We start from the raw sequence: 26,477 nt of genomic DNA, 5'->3' as shown, positions 1-26,477 counted from the left end.
CAGAATGAATTTGCAAAGAAGAATTTGAATGGCATGTTGACAGAGGGCCTTATAAAAGTCTTATGACAGTGGTTCATTCAATCTCCTATTTAAAAATACAGATTTGAATCAATGGTATATGTTGTCATGTAAAAAATTTGCAACCTCTAAATTCTAGAAATGGACTTCAATAATCATAAACCGCCAGGCACTAATTTGGCGTAGCACATGTAAAAGAAACATAGCTTTTGTAAATTTTTTTTTTTTTAAAGTGAGAGAAGTCATTTGTTTAATAGTAGACATGCATAATTCCTTTTTGGATTGTGGCTGTGATAGAGGGTTTTTTATTGTAGTAGTGTAGGAATTGAACACATAACAAAGACATGCCTTTAATGCATTTTAACATACGGCAAGGAAGAAATAGGCATAGTGGCTTAAGTTATAGGAAGAATAAAAATACTGCAACTAGTTTTAACACTTTATTGCAAACGTTATTACATTCTGTGTTGAAGGGAAATTCGGAGAAATAATTCTCAAACGGCTTTCAATAGGAAATTTGTCCACTGCTGTTTTTTCAATGTTATTTGAGTACATTTTGAGGTGGCCAGTTGTTTTATTTGTGCTATAGCCAAAACACTCTGCTAGGCTCCAGATCAACCAAATCTGTAAGCTGGTGTTGCCACCAAAAGCAAGGTTGCTCTTTTTTTGTGTGGACTGTGGTGTTTGTGCAGCTGCACAGCAAACAAGATAGAAAAAGTAATCTGTCTTCAAAATGATCTTTTTTTTTTTTTCTTTTTCTAGGCTATTTTTCAGCAGAATCTAGTTGTACAGCTGCACAGTGAACAGATCGGCAAACAAATGTGCTGGTATACAAAAATAGTGTGGGAATGGGAATGAATAAATGAAGCAGTGGAGGGTGGCAGGCTGCTTTAAGTGCAACATCATCTTACAGTATTTGTTGAACTTCAGCCTTAGTTCTTACTCTCAGTAGAAAAATAAAATACTAAAATGCAAGTGTAATTGGTTCATCTTGGGGGTTGGACTAGATGACCTCTAGGGGTCCCTTCCAACCCAAAACATTCTATGATTCTATGATCTTTTCAAGTATTTCATTCTTACTGCCACTGGTATCTTAATGGGACCTAATTGAACAGTAGAATATTGGTACAAAATCAAACCAACTCCCTTAAAAATTTTGTGCATTAATAGATGTTTTATGGACTATATACAGTTTAGATATGAAAGGCTGAAAATTAATTCTTGGTAAGCAGAATTAATACAACTTCCAACTATTTTGATGTTTTTATGTTCTTTTGAGCTCTGAGAAGGATCCTGTACTGGGCAATTTCTTAGAAATAACTGTCCTTTTGAAGAAGGCTGTCCAGGTTTTTTTCTGTTCAAAATAAACTAAACGCCCCTTTCTGGATAGCTGAGCTAGTAGATTGCTAGCATATTAGTTTAGGATAATTTTCTAATATGCTTGGGATTTGGCATTTCAAGAACTTCACGTTTCAGATTTTTAAAAAGTTTTCATGGTGTGTTCAGTTATGCACAAATACTTTCTGTACTATTTAAGTCTTATCTGGTATTAACTTAGCAAATGTGGCTTGGATCAATTAGTTAATGGTCTGTTCTTATAAAGTGCCCCTCCTACTGAGCTGTAGATTTTCAAATGAATGAGTTTTACTTAAATCCACAAACCTGCTTCACTGAAATTGAACAGGGAAGAAAATACAGGAGATGGGTGAGAAGTAAAGTTAGAAATGTTAATTGTAGCTTTTTAGATCTCTAGCATATATTCATATTTGTATATGCAAAAGCTAATGTCAGTTTAAAATAAAACAAAATTAGTTTATTTAATTAAATGCTTTTATGGCTTTCTTAAAGTGTCTTTCAGTAACAGCAATATATTTGATTTCACAATAATAAATTATTTTAAAGAAATTATCTTAAAAATATGTGCTAGATTAATGGGACTTCAAATCAGAATATTTGTTAAAAACTTGAAATTTAGGAAATAAAGAGTAGGTTCATTTGGATTTTCAGATTCCAGCCTTTTTTTGAACTGAATATGGGTATGAAATATTGCAGAGTTGGTGGAGTGGAGGTGGGGATGGGGCTGCAGGCATCTCTCTTGCATGTACATTGGAGTAAATACCTGCAATATAAGAAAGAATTTTGATTTTCAGGAATTGTGAGAAAAGCTGCCTTTATGCAATCATTAGCTTTATTTCAAGAAATATTTCTTCAAAAAAATGCCATTTCTCATGGAGCTATTACTCTGAGTATTGCTTTATTTTTAACACCTTTTGTCTTTCTCAGTTCTTTCTTAGCTGAAACGTGTGTTTGGTATTTTTGTTTGGTGTGAAACTTCTGGCCCATCAGGTCTTGCTACGGCACTTCAGTCATCGTGGCATTCAAGCGGAGTAACTACTTGGAGGAGTGAAAGATATTTTTCAAAGATCTCTTCTGCAGATAGAAAAAAAAGGGCAGAACATTCTCCAGATAAAGCAAGGAAAGAAAGGTGAAGAAAAAGGGAGAGAAACTAACATAACTTGGGAAGGAGCATGGGAAGGGGAGAAAGCCAGTGCATTCACATTACCAATATTTCAGGTTATTAAAATTGCTGGGAGCAGACAGGAAAAAGGGAGGGGGGAATAAAGCTGGGCACTTAAATATTCTGGTCAGCATTGTACACTAACAAAAAATGCTGTAGTATGTGAATTGCAAACACTAAAATGATAGATGTGACTTTCAGTTGAGTTTGAATTTTGTATGACTGTGTCATTTGAATCAAAGTTTCTTGTTTTAGGTCTAACTATGGAACTAGTTTTTTAGTTTCAGTGAAGCAGTTGGTGATAAACAAACAAAAACATCCCCCAAAATCTTGTTCATGTTCCAGGCTTTAAATGAAGTCGTCTCAAAAATATAGTGCTATCAAAGAAGAACAGTTGCAGTAGTAGGTACTGTGGAGAAGTTTCATGAATCCAAGGGAAATTGAATGAAAAAGGCTATAAAAAAATACCAACTTTCATGAGAGGTGCCCTTTGTTTCTTAGAGATGAAACACCATCGGCAGGCAATGGTTCAGCGTAAGAGGTATTGCGAGCTGTTCACACAAACAACTCTTGCTGATACACAGCTCAGGTACTTTGACCTCAGGCCTCTGATTTAATAAACCTTGTATATGGATATGCAATCAGTACTGCATTTAGTATGACGGATTTGCTTGCATTGATGAATGAGGGGAGGGCATGCATTTGGCAAGGCTGCATGCATTTTGTGAAATGTCAGTTGGTGTGGCAGCACTATTTATCTTATCCACTGTAAATTTACACGTCTGTTCTAACTTTGCAGCTTGACTTAGGGTGGGGTTGTCCCACTGCCCGAGCATGTCCTGAAAGAATTCTCTTGTTCTTGTTTGCAATTCAACAAAACATAGCAGGTGCTGTTATTTCCAGCTCTGGCCTACGGGTGCTGCAGTTTCTTACCCAACACATAGCTAGGGGATGTTTTCCCTTGCGTCTCCCCCTTTTGGGTGCCAGACCATCACTGAGCTATGGAGGGAAGGAGGGGAGGCAGCAGGGAATCAAATGAGTGAATAAAATAAGGCAAAGGCTGACAGCAATAAGAGCCGGAATCTTTTTCAGCTTGGGTGTAGCCTTGTCCTCAGGCTGCCCTTCAATATTCTTTTGAAGGGATTTGAGAGCCTTAATGTTCTTATATTGAGATCTGCTGTAATCAATTCTGTGCCACTGAAATGTATAGCACTTGGACTTCAGCTTTCTGGTATTTTACACGTATAAATACTGCCTGACAGGTTAAAGATGACAGCTATTTATAGTTGCCCAGAGAATAATGAAGCTTGTTTAAAAAGAAACAAATAAATACTTAACTCTTAATAGTTGTTCTCTTTGAGATTTTTTCTGATGGGTACGTTTGTTTTGTAAGCATCTTTGTTCTGTAAATAATAGAAGATTAAAAATATTTTGCTGGGGTTATTACTGTTTTAATTGAAAATAGTGAGACATCTAATTGATTTTGAAATTGGTCTGATAATGCTCAGCTCTTGTATTTCAGCATTGAATCATGATCATAGGTTGCAAGCAATTTTAACCATTAGAGCATGGAGAAGAGGTACCATTCAAAGCTAAACACCACAATTAGGGATGCATGACTGACGTTTCAAAGTAATGTATTAGTAGTATTGTATGAGACAGTCACATGAAAAAGATCGTGAGGTTGTGAAAAGGATTATGATCATGCTTTAGTCATGAATTTCCTGGCAGAGATACTTTAGTCTGGATCATGCTTGTTTAAATTAGAATAATTTGGCTTTGCTTGCTCTGGTTATATTACCATTATGTGACAAAGGGGGAGAAAAGGTGTCTTACCTACAAAACTAGTATCCTTTGAGTAACTGTATTTTACTTAAACTTGAGATGCTGTTTTCAGTACTGAGAAACCAAAGTTAAAAAGATACTGAACAATTTGCTAGAGCATTACAGTATACTGCGTGTACTTACATGCTGCTGCCGTCTTCTATGCGAGCATATATAAGTTCATCTTTCTCCCAGGGCTTTTCATTTGTCTTGCATGAACCTTAACTGCTTATTCCAGATCCTGAACCTGCTCTTCACATTAAGTAACATTCAACATTGTAAATCCTCAGTTGATGAAAATCAGCATATTCCTATAGAAATGTGGAGCTGTGTTATCTGTCACCAGCCTTACTCCTGATCCAGTGCTTTTGCTTACTGCCAGGATGTTTCTGCTTCCTGGGATGATGTAAGTCACAGAGCCCAGGTTCTCAGCCTGTCTGAGAAAGAGCATGTGTTCTTTGTTTAAAGGTTATGGAATGAGTTTCCAGACAATCACACAATCTGAGAGTTGACTCAGTCCAGTGACTCTTAGATAAAGACTTGCAACCTGTCTCTTTCTACTCCACCAGTAACAACTCTGTGCTTACCTGTTTCCTCAAAGGACAATGGAAAAAGCTGCTGGAAGATGCTCTGAGATGCTTTTAATGTTTCTGTACTAATCCCGGTGATGTATGTGTAAGAACATTAAGGATGCTCAGAGTCCCTGAGTGAAAAAGACAATATGAAAATAATACCTCAGTCCATTTTGGGGATGAACTCATCATACTAAACTACTTGAAAAGGTTTGTCACAGCCCTTAAATCAGTAACTGGAATGTAGGAGCTGGAGGCAAAATGCAGTCATTCCAAGCTGATGATTGAACAGTTGTTTACAAAAATAAACAGGAGTATACAATGATGACCCATTGACATATCTGATGCCCCTGGACTCAGTTTTGATGCAGATGCCTCCACTTAACAGATATGCTTCTGATCTTACATCTATAGCTGGGTCAGTATTGCAAAAGAGAGTTCTGCTTTTTTCTTAGTCTTGCAAGCATTTGAAGCGCCGTGAAAAATGAATTTTCATCTTTTGTATTTGTAGAGGATAACAGGAAAAACTTTTACCCCAGTCTTCTGTGTTAAATCATTTATTTGCTATATAAAGTCATTAAAAGATAGCCCTTTCCTTTTTTTTTCCCTCTGATTCTTTGTCAACAAGTTGCAAGTATAGGAGCTTCCAAGAGATTTTTTTTATTTTTTTTTTGTGCAAACCAAAATGTGGTTGCAAGTGCTTAAGCGGAAAACATCAAGTTAATATTTTAGGAAATTAAAATGGACTTTAAATGTTTGTGGTTTGCTGCAAAGCACTTCCCTGGCTGATTTCACATAGCACATTTTAGTTGGCATCAGGGGTGGGCCTGAGAAGGACAACTAAATTTACCGTTTCTTCTCTGAAAGTCAGTAGCATTTCAGGATGCGTTGACCAGGTCACTTGCATCTTTGTGAATGTAGGGTCAGTTGCAGCTCTAGTCAAGGCGCACATAAGGAACTAAAACTGCTCGCATACTTGACCTGTTTTCCTGTTACTTTACATCCTTGCATTTGCTGCAGTGTTTTGGTAGCAACTGAGTATACGGAAAGCAGGGTGGATGGAGCTCTGTCCTTATCCTTTCTGTCAGCTCTCCTTCCCTTCTCAGTCATATTCTAAATTTAACTCATTGCGTGTAAAAGCCCTACTTCTGTTCTTGGTTCCTTTGTCTATTTTGGTCAACTCTGTAAAACTCTTCAAGATGGTTATTCAACTGTTCAGATTGATTGGGAAGCTCTGTGCTCCTTTCTTTTTGTTGTCTGCTCCTTTGCTGATAGGAGGGCTTGATGATCTACTACATGCATCTAGCAGAAATGTTGTAAACGGTCAATGTTACACATTTTATTTGGCTTGGTACCAAACAGAACAAACTAAGTATTGCTAGAAAACCCTGGCAGTGTTTAATTTTATTATTTTTTTTTTTTAAACATGCATTTTAGAGGTTATTCTCTACCCAAAATAACTCTCTAGAAAATAGAAGTCATTAAGTACAGTTCTTGGCTTATCTTTAGCTTTCCAGTTTGATAACATTTTTACATAAACTTGGAATTTTTTTTAAGGTTTCTTTTATAATAGTTATTCCAGTTTTATGTGTGTTTTTGGTAGCAGATGTAAACAAAATAAAGCTGTTATATTTTGTAAAATGGTGAATTGTTTTCAACTCTGAACACAAGGTAGACCTCTGCAGTGTCGTCTTCATTACCTGATGTTGAATAGTACGTTTCTTACATTTAATACTACATTGGAAACCACATTGGCTAGATGATATAATTTCTAAAAAACAGTACTAACTACTTTGAGCTGGAGTGTGTCGCCAGCATTCGCGGTATTTTTTTGAGTTGCATAAACAGACATTTTCCGTATAGCCTTATTTTTAAATTGACATCCATGTAGATCTTGAAATCAGTAAACTCATGTAAGTAAAAAGTACTAAAAATACAAACTTTTAAGCAACAAATTGAAGTTAGTTAATGACAACTTATTTTTAAATCACTAATTACCAATCAAAATAAGGAATTGTGCAGTGTGTGTATTTAGTGGAGGTACTTTAGCAGCACGTAAGAGAACAAATGATGCGTGGGTTTTCAACAGCATTATCTGCCTGTCATCCCTATAAATAAGAAAATACAGTATTGTTTTAAAATAATTTTTATTATATTGTAACTTGTGTTTTAACAAGATTTTGAGTATTATAGGTTATCATAAGCATAGATGACTCTGAAAATATACACAAAAATGTTCTGTTATGACTGACTGTAAATCTCATCTTTTTCTTGTAACTGCCTCCTGTAAGTATGGTATGTAAGACTGCATCTCGAAAACCCAGAGCCTATCTTACTCTTGGATAAGAAAAGTACATTAATACAATTTCTGCAGTAAAAATACTGCAACAGTTATTCTGTTAACGCCAATTTCTAAAGAAATTTATGAGTCATTCAATTGGTACAAATAAGTACCAGGCTGATTCTCATGTGTAGTACAAATGTTGAGATTGCTTTTACACCTAAGCGCTTCCCCTTGTGTTTCTTGTAGGAAACAGAGATGAAGGTACACATGCACACAAAATTTTGCATCATTTGTTTGCTGACATTTATCTTTCATCAGTGCAATCATTGCCATGAAGATGGACACGACCATGATCCTAAAGAGGAACGTGTACACTACCATAATGACTATCAGATCTCAAATGCGTCCTACTTCCAGAACGGAGGAACAGAGTCTATGCCGAGTAAATTTTCAACCTTGGAAGCTGAAAATGAACAAAAGTACTACATTGAAAAGATTTTTGATCGTTACGGTGAAAATGGAAGATTATCCTTTTTTGGCCTGGAAAAACTGTTAATAAGCCTTGGTTTAGGAGAGGTAAAAGTAGTGATGATAAATCATGATGATATTGGCCATGATCACGTTTCTCACTTATATGCTTTAGAAGTACAGGAAGGAAAGCATTCTCACTCTCATAACCATCCTCATAGCCACTCAGATTCAGAAAACCAAACCACGATTGGTATGGCTGCAAAGAGAAATCATAAATGTGACCCTGAGAGAGACGCTGTAGTGCCGTCAGTAAAAGATGATGGCAAACACATTCATGACCAGAGTCGCCATCACCATCATCACCACTCTCGTTTACATCGTCATGACCATAATGGTACACATCATTCTCGTAATGATTCAGTTAGTCATAGTGAGCATGGAGAACAGAACCATGAACCTTCAACAGAGACGAACACAACTCAGGATCAGCCAGAAAGAAAACAACGGAAACAGAAGAAGAAGCAAAAGAAAATCAGTGAGACTTCAGGAGATGCTACACGGGATTATGCCCCAGATCACGATCCAGGTGATCAGTACGAGCACAATCGTGTTCATAAACATGATCACGTACATGATGCATCTCACTTGCATGTACACCATCACGAACACAGTAGCGATCGTTCTACTGGTCACGGACATCAAGATTCCAGTTTAGGTAATGAGGATGGACACCACCATACCAGCAAGCGAGAGGCACCTCATAAGCAGATTAGTGTAAGAAAACATGCTATTTTTTCAATGCGTAGTCATAAGGATCATAATGAAGACGAACGTGATCGTGAAGAGGTGAGTAAAATGGAGAACCGGTAAGTTCACTTTCGCTGTTATTACATAATAATTGAAGGTGCCTACCCACAAATAACGCAGAAGTATGTTTGCCACCGTTGCATAATACAGGTAGCAGAGTGAAAACACTAAAGGTCACTGCCACGGTTTTTAGTTTACTTTATGGGTTTTCACTTCTGTCTGCCCATCGCCCATCTCTTCTGAGATCAATCTTCTTGCCTATTTATCTGTATAAAGAAGATACTTAAAGCTTTCTGAGATACTCTGCTTACAGGTGGGGTTTTTTCCCTTCCCAATATTCATGAATACTTCCCACACACACACCTTTTTTGGACTTCTTTCTAAATCTACGTTCATTAACATTTTTGGAAACGGCACAGAGACTCTTTCCTAAAAGAAACAGCTACATCTTTTCAACATGCTTCTAATGTCTTTGTCCTAAGACATTGCGAAGCAATATAGGTGTAGCTTCTGTAGCACTGTGCACGGTATAAGCTGTTCCATTTCTCTGTTCAGCCTCCATTATTTCTGCTAAGCCCATAAATACAGTTTCCCTTCCCCCTTACAGTTAACTACAGAAGCAGGACATTTCAATATCATGGTTTTAAACTAGAGGTCAGGGTAGGAAAGGATGGAGTGAGTGCCGTGTTTGAGGTTTTAAACAGTTAAAAAAATGAAACTCCAAACACAGAAGGTTGGTAGGTAAAGAGAAGTGTTAGGAAACCTATTTTGGTTTTATGTTCTTCCACTCCTTTCCTGTTGCTCTTCATTGCTTGTACTGTGTAATGGTAAAGAATATGGAAACTCATTTTCATTGACATTTATCAAAAATTATATAGGTTTTTGGGGACCGTGTTTGTGGTGCAGATATTTTTACTGTTTCTTTCCCCTCATAAACCACTTAGATCAGCTTAGACACGTTTTTAGCACTGGTGGAATGTTGTGGGCCAGAGTTTCTACTTACTGTGTTCTCAAACGTATGCTAAATTTTCCATAACTGTATTTTTTTAATTAAATAGTTGCTTTCATATTTAATTTGTTTGTACAATTTGCTTGCAGTGCTTAAATGTTACCCAGCTGCTACGGTACTATGGTCTGGAAACCAGCTCTCCAATATCTCCTGAATTGTTTATATACATGTGTCCTGCTTTGCTATACCAGATTGAGCGAAGGCTTTGTATTGTACATTATGATGAGCTTGAAGATTTTCCAAAAAGTAAAAATGCATCAATTGAGAATAAAGATAAAACAGGCGCATCAGGTAGGTGTGTAATGTCTAAAGCTTTCAAAACTATTTTGCATTGTAAATATGAACTCCAGAGTTTGAAATGTCATATAACTTAGCATTGACTGTAGAGTAAAGGAAGGGTTGAAATTCAACATATTTACTAGAAGAAAGTTGAGGCAGTGTGCTCCTTTAAGTCAGGAGACATAGCATCCTGTTTGGTGCAATAGCTTCTCCTAAGTGCCCGCGGCTCAAGGAAGCATACCTTTCTTTCTTGTACCTTTTTATCCTTTTTCATTATTTTCACTTTTTATTTTATGTTTACTTATTTTTATTTCTTTTTTTTGCCTCCTACCATTGAGGCCTAATGTCCTGTCGTTGGGCCTACAGCCCAAGCATTTTGGCCTGGATTCTTCCCACATATCTCTAGACGTTGGACTCTTTTGTAGTAGGAACATCATAGGCAAGGTACAGAACCTTTGGAGATAGAAAGACCTCTAGGGATGAGCAAGTCCACCCACAGTTTGGATCATTTAAAATATGTTATGTCTTTTTCTCTTAGTGTGACTGAAGCGGTCCATGTGTTTATCACAAAGTTGGAAAGTTGCATGGTTACTTTGGCCCAAATTTTCTCAATGTATTTTCTGGATGTATTCATTCAGGAATAGAGAACAGTACCTTCATCACTGTTCATTCACTGGAAAATATTATTTCAGGTATTACCGCTTTCAGGTTCTACCAGTGATGCAAATTTGTAGAATTGACGTCCAGAATTTTTTGTGAATTCAAGAAATATGAACAGTTAAGCAAGATACAGGAGCAGTTAAATTGCCATTTCTGACAACATGGAGAGGACAAGGGGGATTGGACACAAGTTGCTCTTGGGGAGATTCCGATTGGACATGAGAGGGAAATTTTTCCACAATGAGAACAGTCGACCATAGGGACAATCTGCCCAGGGGAGTGGTTGACTCCGCCACATTGGACACTTTTAAGACTCAGCTGGACGGGGTGCTGGGACATCTTGTCTAGACTGTGCTCTTACCTAGAAAGGTTGGACCAGATGATCCTTGAGGTCCTTCTATGATTTTCTGACTTTAAATGTCAGTTATGCTGTACTACTTTTCTCTTAAGCATATGAGAAGTAATCAATCAAATCCTCCGCTGGCAGCTTTAATTTTTTTTGTGTGTGCCCTGAGTAAAAATCAGTGGACTTTTTTTTTCTTCTTACCATAGTTCTAAACTAAAAATATTTTTATTGTTGTTAAAGCAGTTAGTTTAAGGGCAGCATCCATTGTTGTGATTTCATAACTGAGTATACTTTTAAAATATAAGTTTACTACTGCTATCTTTCATCAGTTATAATGGAACTGCTGACAGATGTTTAGCTATGGTGAAAAATTAAAAATCTAAAAAATCTTGGGTACAATGTCCATGTTTTAAAAATAAAAATAGTGGTATTTATGAACATTGATTAGTACCTAAGTGCTTATTAGCATCGTTAGAAATAAGGCTTAAAGTAACTACATTCTCATAGATGATAATAACTTGGAAAGAATGCATTGCTGGTGATCTTTCTTAAAAATGCTGGAGTCATTAAAATAATTAACTTGGTATACACAAATCTCCTATAGTGACACAGCTACTATCTTGTTAACTGTTCAAAGATTGCTGTAAACCCAATATACTGCCTGTTTTATATGGCAGCAAATCGTTTTGTGGGGCGCACTCATTGTAGTAAGAGTTGACCCCTGCCTTATTACCAAGAGGATTTGTAAAGTAGCTCTAAGCATTTTCTGCCAATTAAAATGTTGAAACCATGTAACAAACTGTCATGTTTCACATGCTTTGAACCAGTTTAATTAGAAAGTTTCAACAGATGAGTGCTTCTTTTTAAAAGAGTTCATTTTCTTTCTCTGTAATGAGTAAGGGAGTTGATGAATAACGCAGCTTGAAGACCTTTAACATGTTAAGAGACTTAATTTGCAAAATTAGTGAAGCTTATTGTGCACATTTAACATGTTTTACAGCATCTGATATCTTGTGTATCAGTAACTCATTTGTCGGTTAATTGTAAAAAATTGGTTTTTAACTTACTGATTTGGCTCTGAAAACAAGCGGTAACCTCTAAAACAGGTCAGCTTGATGAGATAATGATAAATCATTCTTCCTAACAGTCTCCTGTATACTGTTCTATTAACTACAGCGAGACTTCAGTTGATGTAATAATTATTTTCCCTCCTTAAGTAAGGAAGTGAATCACAAAATTACTAATCATAACTGGTATATGGGGATTGTGGGAGGTGTAGGATAAACGTCAGTCACAGAGTAACTTAACCTGCAGGCTGTAGGATTCTACTAAAATGAAAAAGTATGCTTACCTGAGCTAATGTAAACATTTTTAGATACAAACATTTGCCAAAGTTAGGAGGATGCAGACATTTTAAATACTAGCTTTGTGTGGTTTTCTTCAGTTTTAATTAAAGGTTTCAGAAAACCTTAATATACCAGTGCTGCTTCTATTCATTGATTCTAATCTGTAGGGTTTCCATTAGTTATGATAGTGCAGTTTTCTAAAGCAAAGTAATTTCATTAACTGATGTCCAAAAACTTATGAGGCCATGTTGGGTTTTCTTCCTGTAATTTACAGATAGCTCTGTAACATCTTCGAATACAGCATTTTCAAGGGCTTATACATACAACTGAGCTTTCACAGTGTACTTGATGGAGGAGGTGGCACTGGTATCATTGAGGGCTCCTAAACAACTTACTTAAAAGGAAAGCTACGCCCTACTATGAATCAAGCTAATAGAAGGGATACAAGTAAACAATAAGCAATTTTTTTCAAGGTGGAGATCAGTTAGAGCTGCTGATTAAAAGTATTTCAGATCAGATATGTCTTGTGAGTCAGCCTGTGCAGATGCCAGTGTTCCCTGGAGTTTACCATTCCCGAACCCAGGAAGGCTTTCCTTCGGTGGAGCGTTTCTGTTAGCTTGCTTTCTGGTTGAAGCTTGCAGATAGCTGACTGTTCTTGGCCTTCCAAGAAGTCTACCTTCCTACCCTTTTAGTCTGTTTTAATTTACAGATAGCTGTCCAAATCCAGTGTGAGCAGCTGTCTTTTGTTTGCTACCCACTGTTTGAACAGAGGTCCCTTACTGAAAAAATTGTTCAGTCACCTCCCTCTTGTTTTCTTCCACAGAAATATTTTACAAGCCAGTGCATAACTTCACCTTATTGACCAAGCTTTATACAGTATTCCTAGGTGTGTTAAATATTGACATCTTTTATAACTTAAGACTTCTTGCAGTGTTCATAATATTGCATATTAGTTCCAATTCCATAATATTGTCATGTTTTTGAATGAAATCCTTCAATAAAATTTTGTGTCTTTCATCTTTGACTTGACAGCAACCTTTTGCTGATAATTATGGTTCCATACCATTTTTTAAGAGTTTAAACAGAAACAGAAGCTGATGACCAAGATCTGAGAGATGCACAGATTCCGTATTCTAATTCTCATGTGCCTCATCTTAATCATGGTGCCGTGTTTAGATACTGTATCATTCATAAGAGTATGTAAGCCCTTCGGAGATGCATTTGCCAAATCTGTGCTGTGCTATATGAAACTTAAGCCAGTTTGCATAATCTCCGTTCCATTTTTCTCCATGTAAGGCTGTTAGTCATTTAACCTGACACTTCACATCATAATGTCTGCGTCCAGATTGGAGATCCAGTGTCCTGCCAAGTGGCTGTGTAATTTTTATTTGGGCTACTTGCGCATGCGCACATGGTTCAGCATTGAATTACAAGTCCATATATGCTGTTTCTTTCAGCAGAGCATGTTAAGCCAGAGTACATGATTGAAGTGCTCTGGGGATGAATCAAGGCTGTGCAGTGGCTGTATTTTGGGCGGCAGGGTCCTGCTTCCACTCTAGACCTACTTTCATATTGCCATTTTCCAGTTTCTGTTTTTTAGTTCCTCATCTGATGGCAGTCTTTGCCTTTTCACCAGCTCTGTTTTCTTCTCAGTATCAATATGCATTTCAGTGTACGCTGCATACTTTCTAAAGCGTTTTCCAGTCAGTTCCTCCTGGTGGATGTGTTCTTTGTACCCTTTGCATTTGAATTGCATTGTTCCCTTTTCTGCACTGTTGGGGAATGACAGCTACCAACGTCATAAAAATTAATATCCCAAAATAAAATTTAAAACAGCAGACAATGTGAGTTTTGGTGTTGAACCAGACCAGCATTAGCATTCTAGCAGCAAAGTCTTGTCAAATCTGACCTGTAGCATTTTCGGTACAGATAGAATTCTTGGGACATTTGACTGTGAAATTATAAAGTTTCCCCCCCCACTTGCTCAAAAATGAGTGAACCTTCTTAGGTGTAAGGAAAGTCAGATCATGCACCCAAGTATGGAGATACTAATGATTTTAAATTGAGCTATTAACTTTAATGAAAGTTGACAAACTGTAGACATTTTTGATTAAGGATGAAGCTAGGAAAAAAACCTGGAAAAACCTGAAGCATTTAGGCTAAAACTTAAAATAAAGAAAAAAAAAAGTTCAGATTGAGGAAATCATGTTTATGAAAGATCTCAGCCCAAACAGTTAATGTTTGTAAAATAGAAGCACCAGCTACTCCTGTCTTTGGGTCTGTGAACCTTTCGAACTGTATTTTTGGAATTAACAGTTTTTACTTAGTGTTCTTTGAAGCTTCTGTGATGGGAAGAAACAAGAGAAGCAAAGAGAGGAAAAAACCCCCAACAGTTATTCATTCTTAGCCTTACTGATAACTTGAAAAAGTAGAAGAATAAATATTTTGTTAGGGTGAGATGCTGACTGCAAGCGCCATGCTGGTTTGCCTATAGGATCTGTTTCTTGTGTAATTCCTCCTTTTCCATGTCATACAGAAATTTGCATGTTTTCCCTGGTTAACAGATTATGTTGAGTGTACCATATCCCATTATCACTTTTTCTTCTAATGACAACAGTAGAGGTTCTTAGAAAAAATACATACTGCTTTTTTTATTTGCAAGTTGCTTTCAGCTCTTCAAGCTCTTATTATAGCATTTGATTTTAAAGTTCCTCTGTCAAAGGTTGAGTCTTACATATTTCTCATAAACAAAAATATATGTTTCAGAGCACCAGGTGAGGAGAATGGCGCCTAACTGAACATGTTACTCCTAACAAAGGAGGAGAAATGTTGATTCCAGTTAAATTTTGCATCAGAATTGTGTTAAAAACAATTGTTAGGTATGATTGGTGCTGGTAGAGCCCTAGTAAGTTCAGTAGCGGAGATGTTTTTGTTCCAGCAGGAAATCTTTTGGGTTTTGTGTTTCATTAAGGGCTACTAAGCCTGGAACTTAGGATAAGGAAGAATCGCTGGGGTCTTTTCCGCTGATTGTCTTCTGAAGTCTTTCACTATATTGTATGGTACTGTGAATGAGCCTGCGTATCTTTTGCTGTGGACTTCAGTACTGCCTTCATATTTTTCAGCACCTTTTGAATGAACAGTCACACAACTTAGGTTAAAGGAAAATCACCTTCTTAAGAGACAGTTGAAAGTCATTAATCAGTCTTAACAGTTTTACAAGTATTGTTCTGATAACCTTTCTGTATTCATTTCTTCCCACAGCCTGGTTTTGTGGTATCATCTCTATCACCGTCATTAGCCTGCTTTCCTTGCTAGGTGTGATCTTGATTCCCATCATTAACCAATGGTGCTTCAAATTTCTTCTAACTTTCTTGGTAGCTCTGGCTGTAGGAACAATGAGTGGAGATGCACTACTCCATCTGTTGCCACATGTAAGTATTGTTTCCTTACCTTTTATTCTCAATTGTAACTGTATCTAGAAATTTTAAAGAATTGTTTGACAAGTATCAACAAATAAGTGTTTGAGACTTTCTGTTAACAAAAAGGACAGAAATGCGTGTTTCTAAAAAAAAAAGGTAGCTGTGTGTTTATAGTTTAACTTCTGTCACAGTATTTTAAAACACCTAATGAGATCAACAAGAGTATTTTAAATTTAGCAGTATTACTGACTCTTGTCTACTGATACTCGTGTATCAGTACCACCTAAAAAGTATTTCAGGGGGATTAACCTTCCTGGTTACTAGCTTTTGGGGAGAAAGTAACCTCTAACTTACTGAAGCAAGAAATTGCCCAAGTTCCTGGGAAGGTAAGCAAGTTTTTAATTTGTGATGGTATACTGTAATTCTTAGAAGGGGAAATGTTTTCTAAAATGTTGTTACCTTAATTCTTTAGCAAAAAGACTAATATTTACATGGGGGGGTTGTGTAAATTTTAATACAAGTTTTTGGTCATGTAGGGCTTTTTTGAAAGTTTATATCTCCAATCAAAATTAAGGCGTTAATTGACTGTAATAGTTTAAAAAAATCATTAGTTTGGTTGCTAATGGGAGTGTAGGAATGATAGTTCCTTGTGACGTTTTCTGCGTGTTAGTCTCATTATCTTTAGCATTGTGACAGAAAAAAAGCTGAAGCTAGATTATCTCCCCCGACCCCCCAAAAAATTACCCAGAGAAATATTTTCTTATTGATTAGGGTAATGAGTAGTCTAATGAAAAACTTCTGTGATAAAATGTATTTGTATTTAAAAAAAAAAACAAACCACAACCCAACTTTTAAAGTCTTTTTATGCTGCTTTTCTGGCAAGGTTACATATGTTGTCATCTGAGCTCGGAGCCATTTCAGTCTCCTGATTGCACCAGGTCATGCTGTGTTGTTATTTTCTCTCCTAATAGTCACATGGAGGCCACAACCACAGTCACCACCATGGCCAAGGTCATGTACATGAGCACAAGCGTTCCCATCGACATGCCCACGGACACGGCGTACGGACTGAAGGCTTTCTAGAAGAAAATGATCCAGTGCTGAAAGGTCTTGTGGCACTTGGAGGCATTTATGTTTTGTTCATCATTGAACACTGTATACGAATGTACAAGCATTACAATAAACAAAAGGTACACACTAAAATTGCAGCTATTATATAGTATGTATTACCTGAACTTATGTTACTAGTGTTGAGGAATTGTCTGTGTGGTGATCCGTTATTCTGTGAACACGACCAAGTGCTGCTGTCCTCTATTCAGTTTGGTTTTATGTGAGGAAACCCTTTTCTAAATGAGGTTGCTTTTCTTAACAAGGTAATTTGGAAAGGCAAAGTTGAAATCTGATGGGGGAGGTTGCAGCTTTTTGCCCAGGTATATTTAGAGGTAGATCTAAGTAAAAGAGATTTCAGCTCTTTTTCTAAAGCGCTGTGATCTTTTTGCAAAAATAAGAAAGGCAGTATGTAAGGAAGAGCTGGTAATAGAGCCAGACCATTTACAAGAAATTTAACTGTTAGCTAACGATGCCAGCCCAACTGAGCTATTCAGTTTTTCCATGTGAGAAAATGCCAAAATTTGCAGACCTCCTGCTTTCTATAAATTGCCAATCAAATTTTAACTTGATTCCCTGAAAATGATTGGATTTTTTCGGGCTCAAAGCATGCTGTATTCATGATAGTGGTATAAAAGGAGAGTGAGTACCTCAGGGTGAGGGCGACAGTGGGTAGCAATTCCAGCCACCAAAGAGCCATATTCTTTCAACAGTTGTCATAAATACACTTTTAACTTCTGTCTCCATCATTCAGCTCTGAGGGGAAAATTATTTTGGTGAAACTATAACTGCTTCTCCCAAAAAGAGCACAGAAAAATTTAAAGTTCTCTGTTTCACATCAGACTTGCTGCCTCAGCTGGAGAGGCAGCGAAAGATTTTCTGTGTTGGAGGTGGCATTTCTTAGATCTTCTGTTAAAGAGATAAAAGTTGTCACATTGAGCATATCTTATTTGAGGTTAATTAAGAGAGAGTCTATTTTGAAGAGATTTTTTGACAACATTTTGGTTTCTTTTATTTCCATCGATGTCCTTTTACAAACCAGATGTTCTCTGTTTCCTGTTGCAGAGTAAGCAGAAATGGTGCAAGAAAAAACAGACTGAAGAATCACCAATTGGAAGGAAACTTTCCGATCACAAATTAAACAATAGACCAGATGCTGACTGGCTTCAGCTCAAACCCCTTGCAGGTAGGCATTTATTTTCAAAATTTTCTCCGATTACAATATTCAAAGGAATGGCGTGTAACCTATGGCATGTAGCATGTAACCTCTTGTACAGTTTTGCTGCTATTATGCAAATCATTGTTAATAAGACTTAATGGGCTTTCCCTATTAAATCTTTCTTTATTTTGCTTTCCTTAGATCTGAGAGCACTCTGAACACTTCCTAATATGCCATACAAATGGTTCTCAGACTTCTGAAGCAGTCAGGTTTTGGGTGGCTGTGGTTATTTGGGGTTTTTTTGATTTGTTTGGTTTGAGGGTGGTTTTTGGTTAAGCTGTGCCTGACTACCTCAGCCCTGGCAAAAATTAGATCAAAAATGAACACACACAACCTGAAAGGGGATATCTGTTATGCTTTGAAGATCCCAGCCTCTGACCAATTACAGTTTGGCTGAGAAGGCTAAGCAAAATTAATTTCTTTTCATAAATACGACCAAGTATCCAAAACAACTTTCTCGTACTGTTCCTTCGTGACAGTCTGAATGCTCCTGCAGCATGTACCCAGAAGGAATGCCATGTCACCCTTCTTGAAGGGGTGAGGGAAGAGGAATTTTGCTTCATAAGCTTCCCTTTCCGTTGCCTGCATGTCTGCTGCAATAATTTGTTGATGAAGAATCCATAGGCTATATTTATGCAAATGCAATTTTGTTAATTGAATAGTTTGTAAGAAGGGAGAGTTAGGATTGTAGCCTTCTCCATGCAAACAACTTAAAATGGGATTTGGGAGGTTGACATAGAGCACGGAGGACTTTGAGCTGTGAGGATGGTGGTACAGATACTTGAAGTGTCTGCATTTTCTTTTAATGGGCGATCAAAGGAATTTTGCTTCTAATACCGCAGAGTACGTACTGGTTTTATAACACTGTTCCTCTGAAGGTGGAACTCTCCTGACCAGTAAATCATGCATACTGCAGGCACTGGAAGCCTACGCTGAATTTGAATTTTGAATTGTTGTGTGGGTGGCAGATCCCAGTATGCTTCGGTGAAGGCAAAGTTGTGGCCTGCATGGGCATGCGTAGAAAGTAGCCAGTTAAGGTTTCCTGAGCCATTCAGATTCCATCTACAGCAGATAAGACATTATCATCATCATTCTGGCAGCTTCCTCTTTCCAATGTTGAACCATAAACTTCCTCCACAGCAAAATTGCAGCTACAGGCCTAGGTTGGGCTAAAACTGACTTTGGGTGCCATGGATACAGTGCTGTTGCCTTGTACTGGAGGCTTCTATATGCTGTACATGCAAATTAGTGAAAAAATGGGGCAGTGAGAAATACATTATTTTGGCTGAATGTTGACAACTAAGTTACTAGATTGGTATGTGTTAAAACACTTCTTTTGCTTTCGCAAAGCAGTCGGATTCTTGGCTCAATGATACAGTAGTTGCTGGTGATGTTTTAAATAACAACTAACGCAGCGTCTCTCCCAGCTGGCTTCAACGTAGGAGCAGATGACTCAGTTTTATCTGAAGACCGACTCAATGAAACTGAACTAACTGATCTAGATGGCCAGCTGGAATCCCCACCCAAGAACTTCTTGTCTGTAGAAGAGGACAACAACATGCACCATTCTCACAATGACGTCTCACGTGCTGCTCAAGAGCATGATCTCCATGATTCAGAGTATGACAGCCATGGCGAAGATAAAATGATAGCTAGAAAACACAGTCACCACTGGCACCACAAACATTCCCATCATTCCCATGGGCACTGTCATTCTGGAAAAGACCTGAAAGATACCGGGATAGCCAATATTGCTTGGATGGTAATTATGGGAGATGGCATTCACAACTTTAGTGATGGCTTAGCAATCGGTAAGCAAAAGCACTGGGTATTTCTCAACAGTTTCTTCTTACCTTTAGTAACTTTGGCAACATTTTTCTTATCAGTGATCACAAGTAAGGCTTCCAGTTAGCTCCCATGGTTACTGGCATTGTTTAATCTCCTTCAGAGTAGAAATTAAAAGGCCACCAGTTGTCATAGTCTCCCCTTTGTTACTGTTCTGTGACTGTTTCCACCAAGATTACTGTATTGATAGTAGCGGCAGTAGCAATCTCTGCCAAACAGAGAGAGGTGCAGACAAATCTGTGTGTGAATTATGGAGCACGTATAGCGCACATTTGTTGTTTGGGTCTTAGTATTTGCCTTTGATTAATAAATAAGTTCCTTTCAGTCTTATTTATAACAATATTTTAAAAATAATAATACAAATTATATTCATAGAATCATAGAATCATAGAATGTTTTGGGTTGGAGGGGACCACTAGAGGTCATCGAGTCCAACCCCCCTGCAGTCAGCAGGGACACCGCCAACTAGATCAGGTTGCTCAGAGCCCCATCCACCCTGGCCTTGAATGTTTCCAGGGATGGGGCCTCCACTACCTCTCTGGGCAACCTGTTCCAGTGGTTTACCACCCTCATTGTAAAGAATTTTTTCCTTATATCTAGCCTAAACCTACCCCGATTTAGTTTAAAACCATTACCCCTTGTCCTAACGCAGCTGGCCCTACTAAAAAGGTTTTCCCCCTCTTTCCTATAGGCCCCCTTTAGGTACTGAAAGGCCGCAATCAGGTCTCCCCGCAGCCTTCTTTTCTCTAGACTGAACAAGCCCAACTCTCTCAGCCTGTCCTCATAGGAGAGGTGCTCCAGCCCTCGGATCATTTTAGTAGCCCTCTTCTGGACCCGCTCCAACACTTCCATGTCCTTCTTGTGCTGATATTATTACTAATACATAGAATTATGCAGTACTTGTAAATAATAAATATACTGTGAGTCAGGTTACCAAAATAATTTTTAGAAAAAGGTACTAAGAAGGCTAATTTAATTTTTGTTTGAGCAAAGTATTGTTTTGGCTTATGGTCAGTAGAGATTTATTTCTAGCCAAATGCAGAAGAAATTGAAGTGCCAGACAGATTTTACTAGATTTCTTGAATCAACTTGGATTCATGTAAACCTCTAAATGTGATTTGACCTGTAAAACACATAAATTGGAATATATGTCGTATGTCAAAATGATGGTGACAGTACTGAAGTGCATTCTCTTAATTTTTTACTGAGGTGGCTACTAAGAGTACAGCAGGGTTCTGAAGTGCTAACAGAAGGTGCATACCCATTTTGAAGGATGGGGGATAAGCTACTTATTAGGGTCTGGAGTTAACAATGGGATCTACTACAGTTTCTCCATTTTCTCTGAACAATTTCTAAAGAAACTAAACTCCATAACAATTAACTTCTTGCTTCATTTTCTCATGAAACCGGTAAGGAGTTTAGACAGTGGCTTCTAAGGCCAAAAAGGGTCACTAACGCCATCTGTTGAGAACTTCACTGTATTGAAACTCCATTTCAAAATATTTCTGTGTCAAGCCCAAGCAGCTGATTCTTTGGTAAAATGCAGATTTTAGAAAAGCATGTTCATCTTTTTAATATATCAAGTTTTGAGGAATCCAGAGGAAAGTTAAATTGCCTCTCTGTTTTCAGATCATGTCTTCTCTTTTGACTTTATTTTGCCTGTTTTGACTGCTCACTGCAGGCTCTTCTTGTGTCTTTCTCTGCTACAGTACAGAAATTTAATACCAGGTTTCTCAGAATTACTTAAGGTATGAACTTAAAGTTGATGGAATTAAATTAGCATACACAAAAGTTACTGAAAGACGTTTAGGCCAATGATTATTTTCCAGGTCTGGATTATTAATGTTGCTGATATGTCTTCTGCAAATAAGGATAAAGGAAATAATGACGTTATGGGTTAAATAAGAGTTCGGATCTCCAGCCTGGAAAGGAGAGAGCTAGACTGGTGCTCATGCGCATTCTTAACTGTCCTGACGTACTTACGAGTTCCTAAAAATGTGCGAGTGCTGCCGTTCTGTCCCTGGTTTGTTCAGTTGTGTTCTCCTCTCCCGGGATTTGTCTTTCAAATAAACAGAGTAATATAAAGTATGCCGTGGTATTGCACATCCAGGATACTTCCAGTATTTTCAGTTTATGTACAGACAGGACCCAGACATCATGAAAGAATATCAGAGCGTACATTCTAACAGAAGGGTGTCATCTCTGGAAAGTCTGTTGATTAAATTTTCTGACTTGAAAATAGTAAAATATAATTTGAATCTTTTTTTTTTTTTTTTTTCCTAGGAGCAGCTTTTAGTGCTGGACTGACAGGAGGAATTAGTACATCTATAGCAGTATTTTGTCATGAGCTCCCCCATGAATTAGGTAAGTGATTACATAAACTCCATGTGTTCGTTCTCTTCATATGTATGAAGTACGTGTCTAAAAGCTGTTGTGATACTCACCCTGGTAAGCGCAATGCAATGCAGATGCTGCAAGGGTGACCGGAACTTCAGGAGTAATGGAGCGATATCGCTTCAGAGGACATAATGAGAATATTAACACAGGATTATTTGGCAGGTATCTAGTTACAGCAGTTCTGTAAGCTTTCTGAACATGTTTTAAAAATGTTTGTAGGAGCATACAGTTTACATTTTGGTGTTATACCTCTGCATTTTATAAAGGGAGTTTCACACTACTCTGTGTGGCTTTGTCTTATACAAAGTTAAGTCAAGTTACATGAGTAAACATAAATTTACGTTAAGTGATATTCTTTGTGGAGATCTTCAGAAGATGCTGTGTACCACTTGTTGCTGAGTCCAGGAGGTGGATAACTAGTTAGGGTAAAGCCTGTAAGCATTGTTGCCGGTGCCATTGATTCATCCCCCTACTTGAAGCATTTTTTCTTAGAGTGGGCTAACCGTGATGAAACCTGTTGTTTTCCTGTGAGCTGTAAGGCACATCACATGACATTTTAGTGCACCTTGAGACTTACAAAAGAGCAGCTAGAGAGAGGAGGAGTTGTCTTTTTTGCCAGTAATGTGAGATTTTGCTAGATTAAACGGTGTGTGTACTCACAGCTTGCTTACCTGAGGAGCTGCTACCTCTGGATGATCAAAAAAGTAAGGTAAAACAAGTACTTCAAACCCTTTAGAGGCGATGAGTGAAAGCATTTCATGTAGGCAGATACTTAGTACAAGGTGAGTAATGGGCACAGATGGGAAATAATAGAGCAGATGTTCATGGTTTGACAATGGTGCTATACAAGTGAAGCTGCTGCAGTATAGAAAAGATTGTATTATATATTGGTGCACTTATAAAGTGCTAGCTTAACATTAAATTAACCTTGTATAAGTGAGTAATTCACTGTGCACATCTTTTGTTTTGATTCTAGATTGAGGATTTAATTGCTAGCATATCTGACATGAGAGTATTATATTAATTACCTTCATGACTGTGGATCATCTGTCACTCCTCCTCTTCACAAGAGTTCAGTTTGAAGGGAGTAGAACTATCAATCAGAGCTGATTACAAGATGAAAATTTAGATCTTTATAGAATATCTACCTTTATCAGCAATTTTAGCAGAGCTGTCCTGAGTTCAAAATAAAAGGGTTAACCTGGCATGTCTTAAACCAGCAAACTTATTCAGCGTAGATGTGAGGTCATTCTCTCCGAATGTAACTCTTCCTTTTCCTAGTTCTGTATTTTCCAAATTCATTATCACCTCCTGTGTGGACTAGTGCCTCGCTCCCCTCTTGAATTTGCAGAATGAGGTATATATAGCTAAGAGGAGTTTTCACAGGTATTGATCAAAATTATGCCTGTGGTTTTATGTGCTGTGAAGAACTTCTGTGAAGTAAAGTCTGTATGCACAGATGTGTCCTTTGTGGGAGGACCAGACCTAGAGTCCTCCATTTACCTTTAGCCATTAAGCACTATTACCTTTCTGACAATCAGCATGATGATTTAAATCATTTTAATCGAGGGATTGCTGCACATAAATACAGTTCTTACAGGAGCTGTCATACCCTGTTGCCCAGTCTTCCTTTGAGCCTCTGTAGCAGCATTTTTACTTTGGATTGGTAAGGTAGTAAATGCCAGCTAATTTATCTGCTTAGTCTCCCAAGAAGCACTGATACTAAACCCCTGCGTTCTGTCTCTATTTTAGGTGACTTTGCTGTGCTGCTTAAAGCAGGTATGACAGTAAAGCAAGCTATTGTGTACAACCTCCTGTCTGCCATGATGGCTTACATAGGGATGCTGATAGGCACAGCAGTGGGACAGTATGCTAATAACATCACCTTGTGGATCTTTGCAATCACTGCAGGCATGTTCCTCTACGTGGCATTGGTTGACATGGTAAGTTTGTTATGGTTGTGTCATTTTTACATTCCATGCATAAAACCTAGGACTCGAAATGGCACCTACAACAGAATTTTTCATGTTATAACACATAAAAGAGCTGTCAACAGTAGATGGCTGTTTCTAGTTTTTAAAATGTTGCAGATACTTTGAGAGATGTAGTGAAGTTTTATAGCTGCTTGCCTGTTGGGTTTCTGCTACCGAGGTCTGCCAGTGACTCCTGTTAATACAAAAACTACGGGGTGGGGGGGGGGGGGAGGAGTTGGGAAAGACACACTTCCCACTCATAAAAATAATAACTTCCCACTCATAAGAATAGGTTTGTGGATGGGACATTAGATGCTGGAGTTGAATCCAGTATTTAGAATTGTTCTTCACTAAAATTTAATCTTCATATAGTTTATTCTGGAAAGCTTAGTCTGAACCCTTAGCGTGAGCAGCTGGTAATACGTAGCTCTTGTGGTGATTTGCTTTTTAAAAAATCAATCTGGTGGAAAAATGCTGCTGCTTAAAGGACTTAGCTACAGGTACATTATATGTAGCGTGTGTACACCATAGATCCAGATCCTTCAGGCAGCAATGCACTCATGCACATGGTATCAGTCCATATTCAATCCTGATTTCTCTCCTAAGCAGCTTCAGAGCTGCTTTTAAATAAGCCATTTTTCTCACTTCCCCAGGCCCAAAGATGATGAGCTCAGTTTTTGGTTTTCGGGTATTTTGTAATGCTTTCTGCTTTAATATACAGAGAAAAAGATACGTTACTTCTCTGGATTTTAAGGACAGATCTTGTATTGTACGAAATTACTAACCAATTACACTAGAAACTCCAACCTAGTTAAAGCTTTAATGCACGGGGGTTCAGACAGCTTTTTGTGGAGTGGCTCCCTGGATTTCCATTGCTTCACTCACAAATTTCTGCTCTTTCCTAAAGCAGAGGCAAGTTTCCTCACAGCTGTTACTCTTCTCTTCAGACTAAGCAGCCATCTACCTATTTTCAGCAGATTGCTAGTTGGATCGTCTGGTGTGGCTACATACTGCTTATAGAAAAATACTTAAGTGTAACTGGAGTTCTGGCTTTGAGTGATGTTCCAGTAGAGATTTTGTTTAACCTCATAGCATCTCTGTAGAGAGAGGGCTGGGTTTACTGGAACGAGGACCAGCCTGTTTCAGTTTTCAGCTGTAGGTAAAATGGAGTATTTTACTGTTCTAAAGTATTTTAAACCACGCATTTCCTTCAACTTTTCAAATTTCTTCAGAGATGTTGTTGGTCTATCTGGTAGCTCTGTCAGCCTACACTGTTCTGCTCTCCTGCATGCATTTGTGCTGGCTATCCTGTTTTCAAACTACATTTTTTAGCGGCTTCCTCAAAAGTTAACTGGTGCAGGAGTGAAACGTGTGGTGTTTGGCTCTCACTGGCTGATTTGTCAAAGCAGGCAGGCATCTGTCAGTTACTTTAAGCCACAGAGACAGACTTGGGGTTTCAGCAGTTCTCATTGAAAGAGCATCACATCTTTGTCAGATCTCTGTCTATGAGGCTGTCACATGCTGCTCTGGTGTGGGCTGATTATATTACTTCCCTGGTGCCAACTCAAGCAGCTGACATTATGAAGATCCCTCTCCCCTTTTCTGCTGTGGCCACTAGTTGTCAGTTCCTAGCCGTGGCTGCTGAGTCTGGTTTCTTGGCCTTCATGGCATCATTAAAGGATCAGCGAAGACCTCTGAAAGCAAGGATTCAGTTTCCGCTGAATTCCCTGTATTGGCAGAAGCTGCTTGGCCATTCTGCTCTCTAGCAAATTTGCCTCTGCGGTTAGCTCTGTGTTCAGCACTACTGCCACACTGGTGCTTAACAAACTTACTGTCAGTGGGGCTTCCAGCTTGCTTCTAGGTGGCATCCTCCACATCTGAGGACTTTCTCTTAAACTCAGCTTTGGTTCTGAAGATCCCATGTCAGCCCCATTAGCAGTCATCAAATGAGGGCTTGAGCACAGATCAAGGCAGGCCGCATTGATGGAGGCTGCTCCTGTGACCTTCATCTCATTCAGTCCTGCTTGCCATTAGGCTTTTATGAGTAGGGTAGGACTCACGGAAGCCAAGTGTTGGCCATCACACCATGGGGTATTTCACTTGGTTATGGAGAACTTTAATTTGTAAATACAGTCTCTTGCATCTATTGTAAGTTAAATAAGTCCTTTGGGAGTCTTGCTAAATAGAGTGTCTGTGTAGCTGAGAGTGATCCTTCATGCAACTTTAGATGCCCTACAGTAGCCTGTAATTACTGAAATATCACTTGCTTCTAAATCCTGCAGCTGATATTTCTTTCCAGTACTTACATGAAGACATCATGTATAAAGGAAAGCAGTATTTTCATTCTTTTATTCCTTGTCCTTTTCCTCAGTCATCATAGTAG

The 26,477-nt window shown here is 38.1% G+C and overlaps 1 protein-coding gene across 2 annotated transcripts in view; it reads left to right on the top strand.

Annotated features, from left to right (window-relative positions):
* The first annotated feature begins 4,750 nt into the window (after positions 1 to 4,750).
* SLC39A10 (solute carrier family 39 member 10) overlaps positions 4,751 to 26,477 on the top strand; it is a 27,097-nt gene continuing 5,370 nt past the window's right edge. For both annotated transcript variants that reach the window (XM_035899099.1, XM_035899098.1), the window contains exons 1-9: positions 4,751 to 4,766; positions 7,463 to 8,533; positions 9,593 to 9,794; positions 15,396 to 15,565; positions 16,525 to 16,743; positions 17,726 to 17,846; positions 19,307 to 19,690; positions 22,008 to 22,088; positions 23,874 to 24,064. In XM_035899099.1, coding sequence (XP_035754992.1) covers positions 7,472 to 8,533; positions 9,593 to 9,794; positions 15,396 to 15,565; positions 16,525 to 16,743; positions 17,726 to 17,846; positions 19,307 to 19,690; positions 22,008 to 22,088; positions 23,874 to 24,064 — 2,430 coding nt within the window. In that variant the 5' untranslated portion in view covers positions 4,751 to 4,766; positions 7,463 to 7,471. The remainder of the gene's footprint in view (positions 4,767 to 7,462; positions 8,534 to 9,592; positions 9,795 to 15,395; positions 15,566 to 16,524; positions 16,744 to 17,725; positions 17,847 to 19,306; positions 19,691 to 22,007; positions 22,089 to 23,873; positions 24,065 to 26,477) is intronic.

The sequence above is a fragment of the Egretta garzetta genome, unplaced genomic scaffold, assembly GCF_000687185.1.
Source record: "Egretta garzetta isolate BGI_Z169 unplaced genomic scaffold, ASM68718v1 scaffold297, whole genome shotgun sequence".
In the NCBI taxonomy this organism is placed as follows: Eukaryota; Metazoa; Chordata; class Aves; order Pelecaniformes; family Ardeidae; genus Egretta; species Egretta garzetta.
This window is presented reverse-complemented; position numbering and strand designations above follow the sequence as displayed.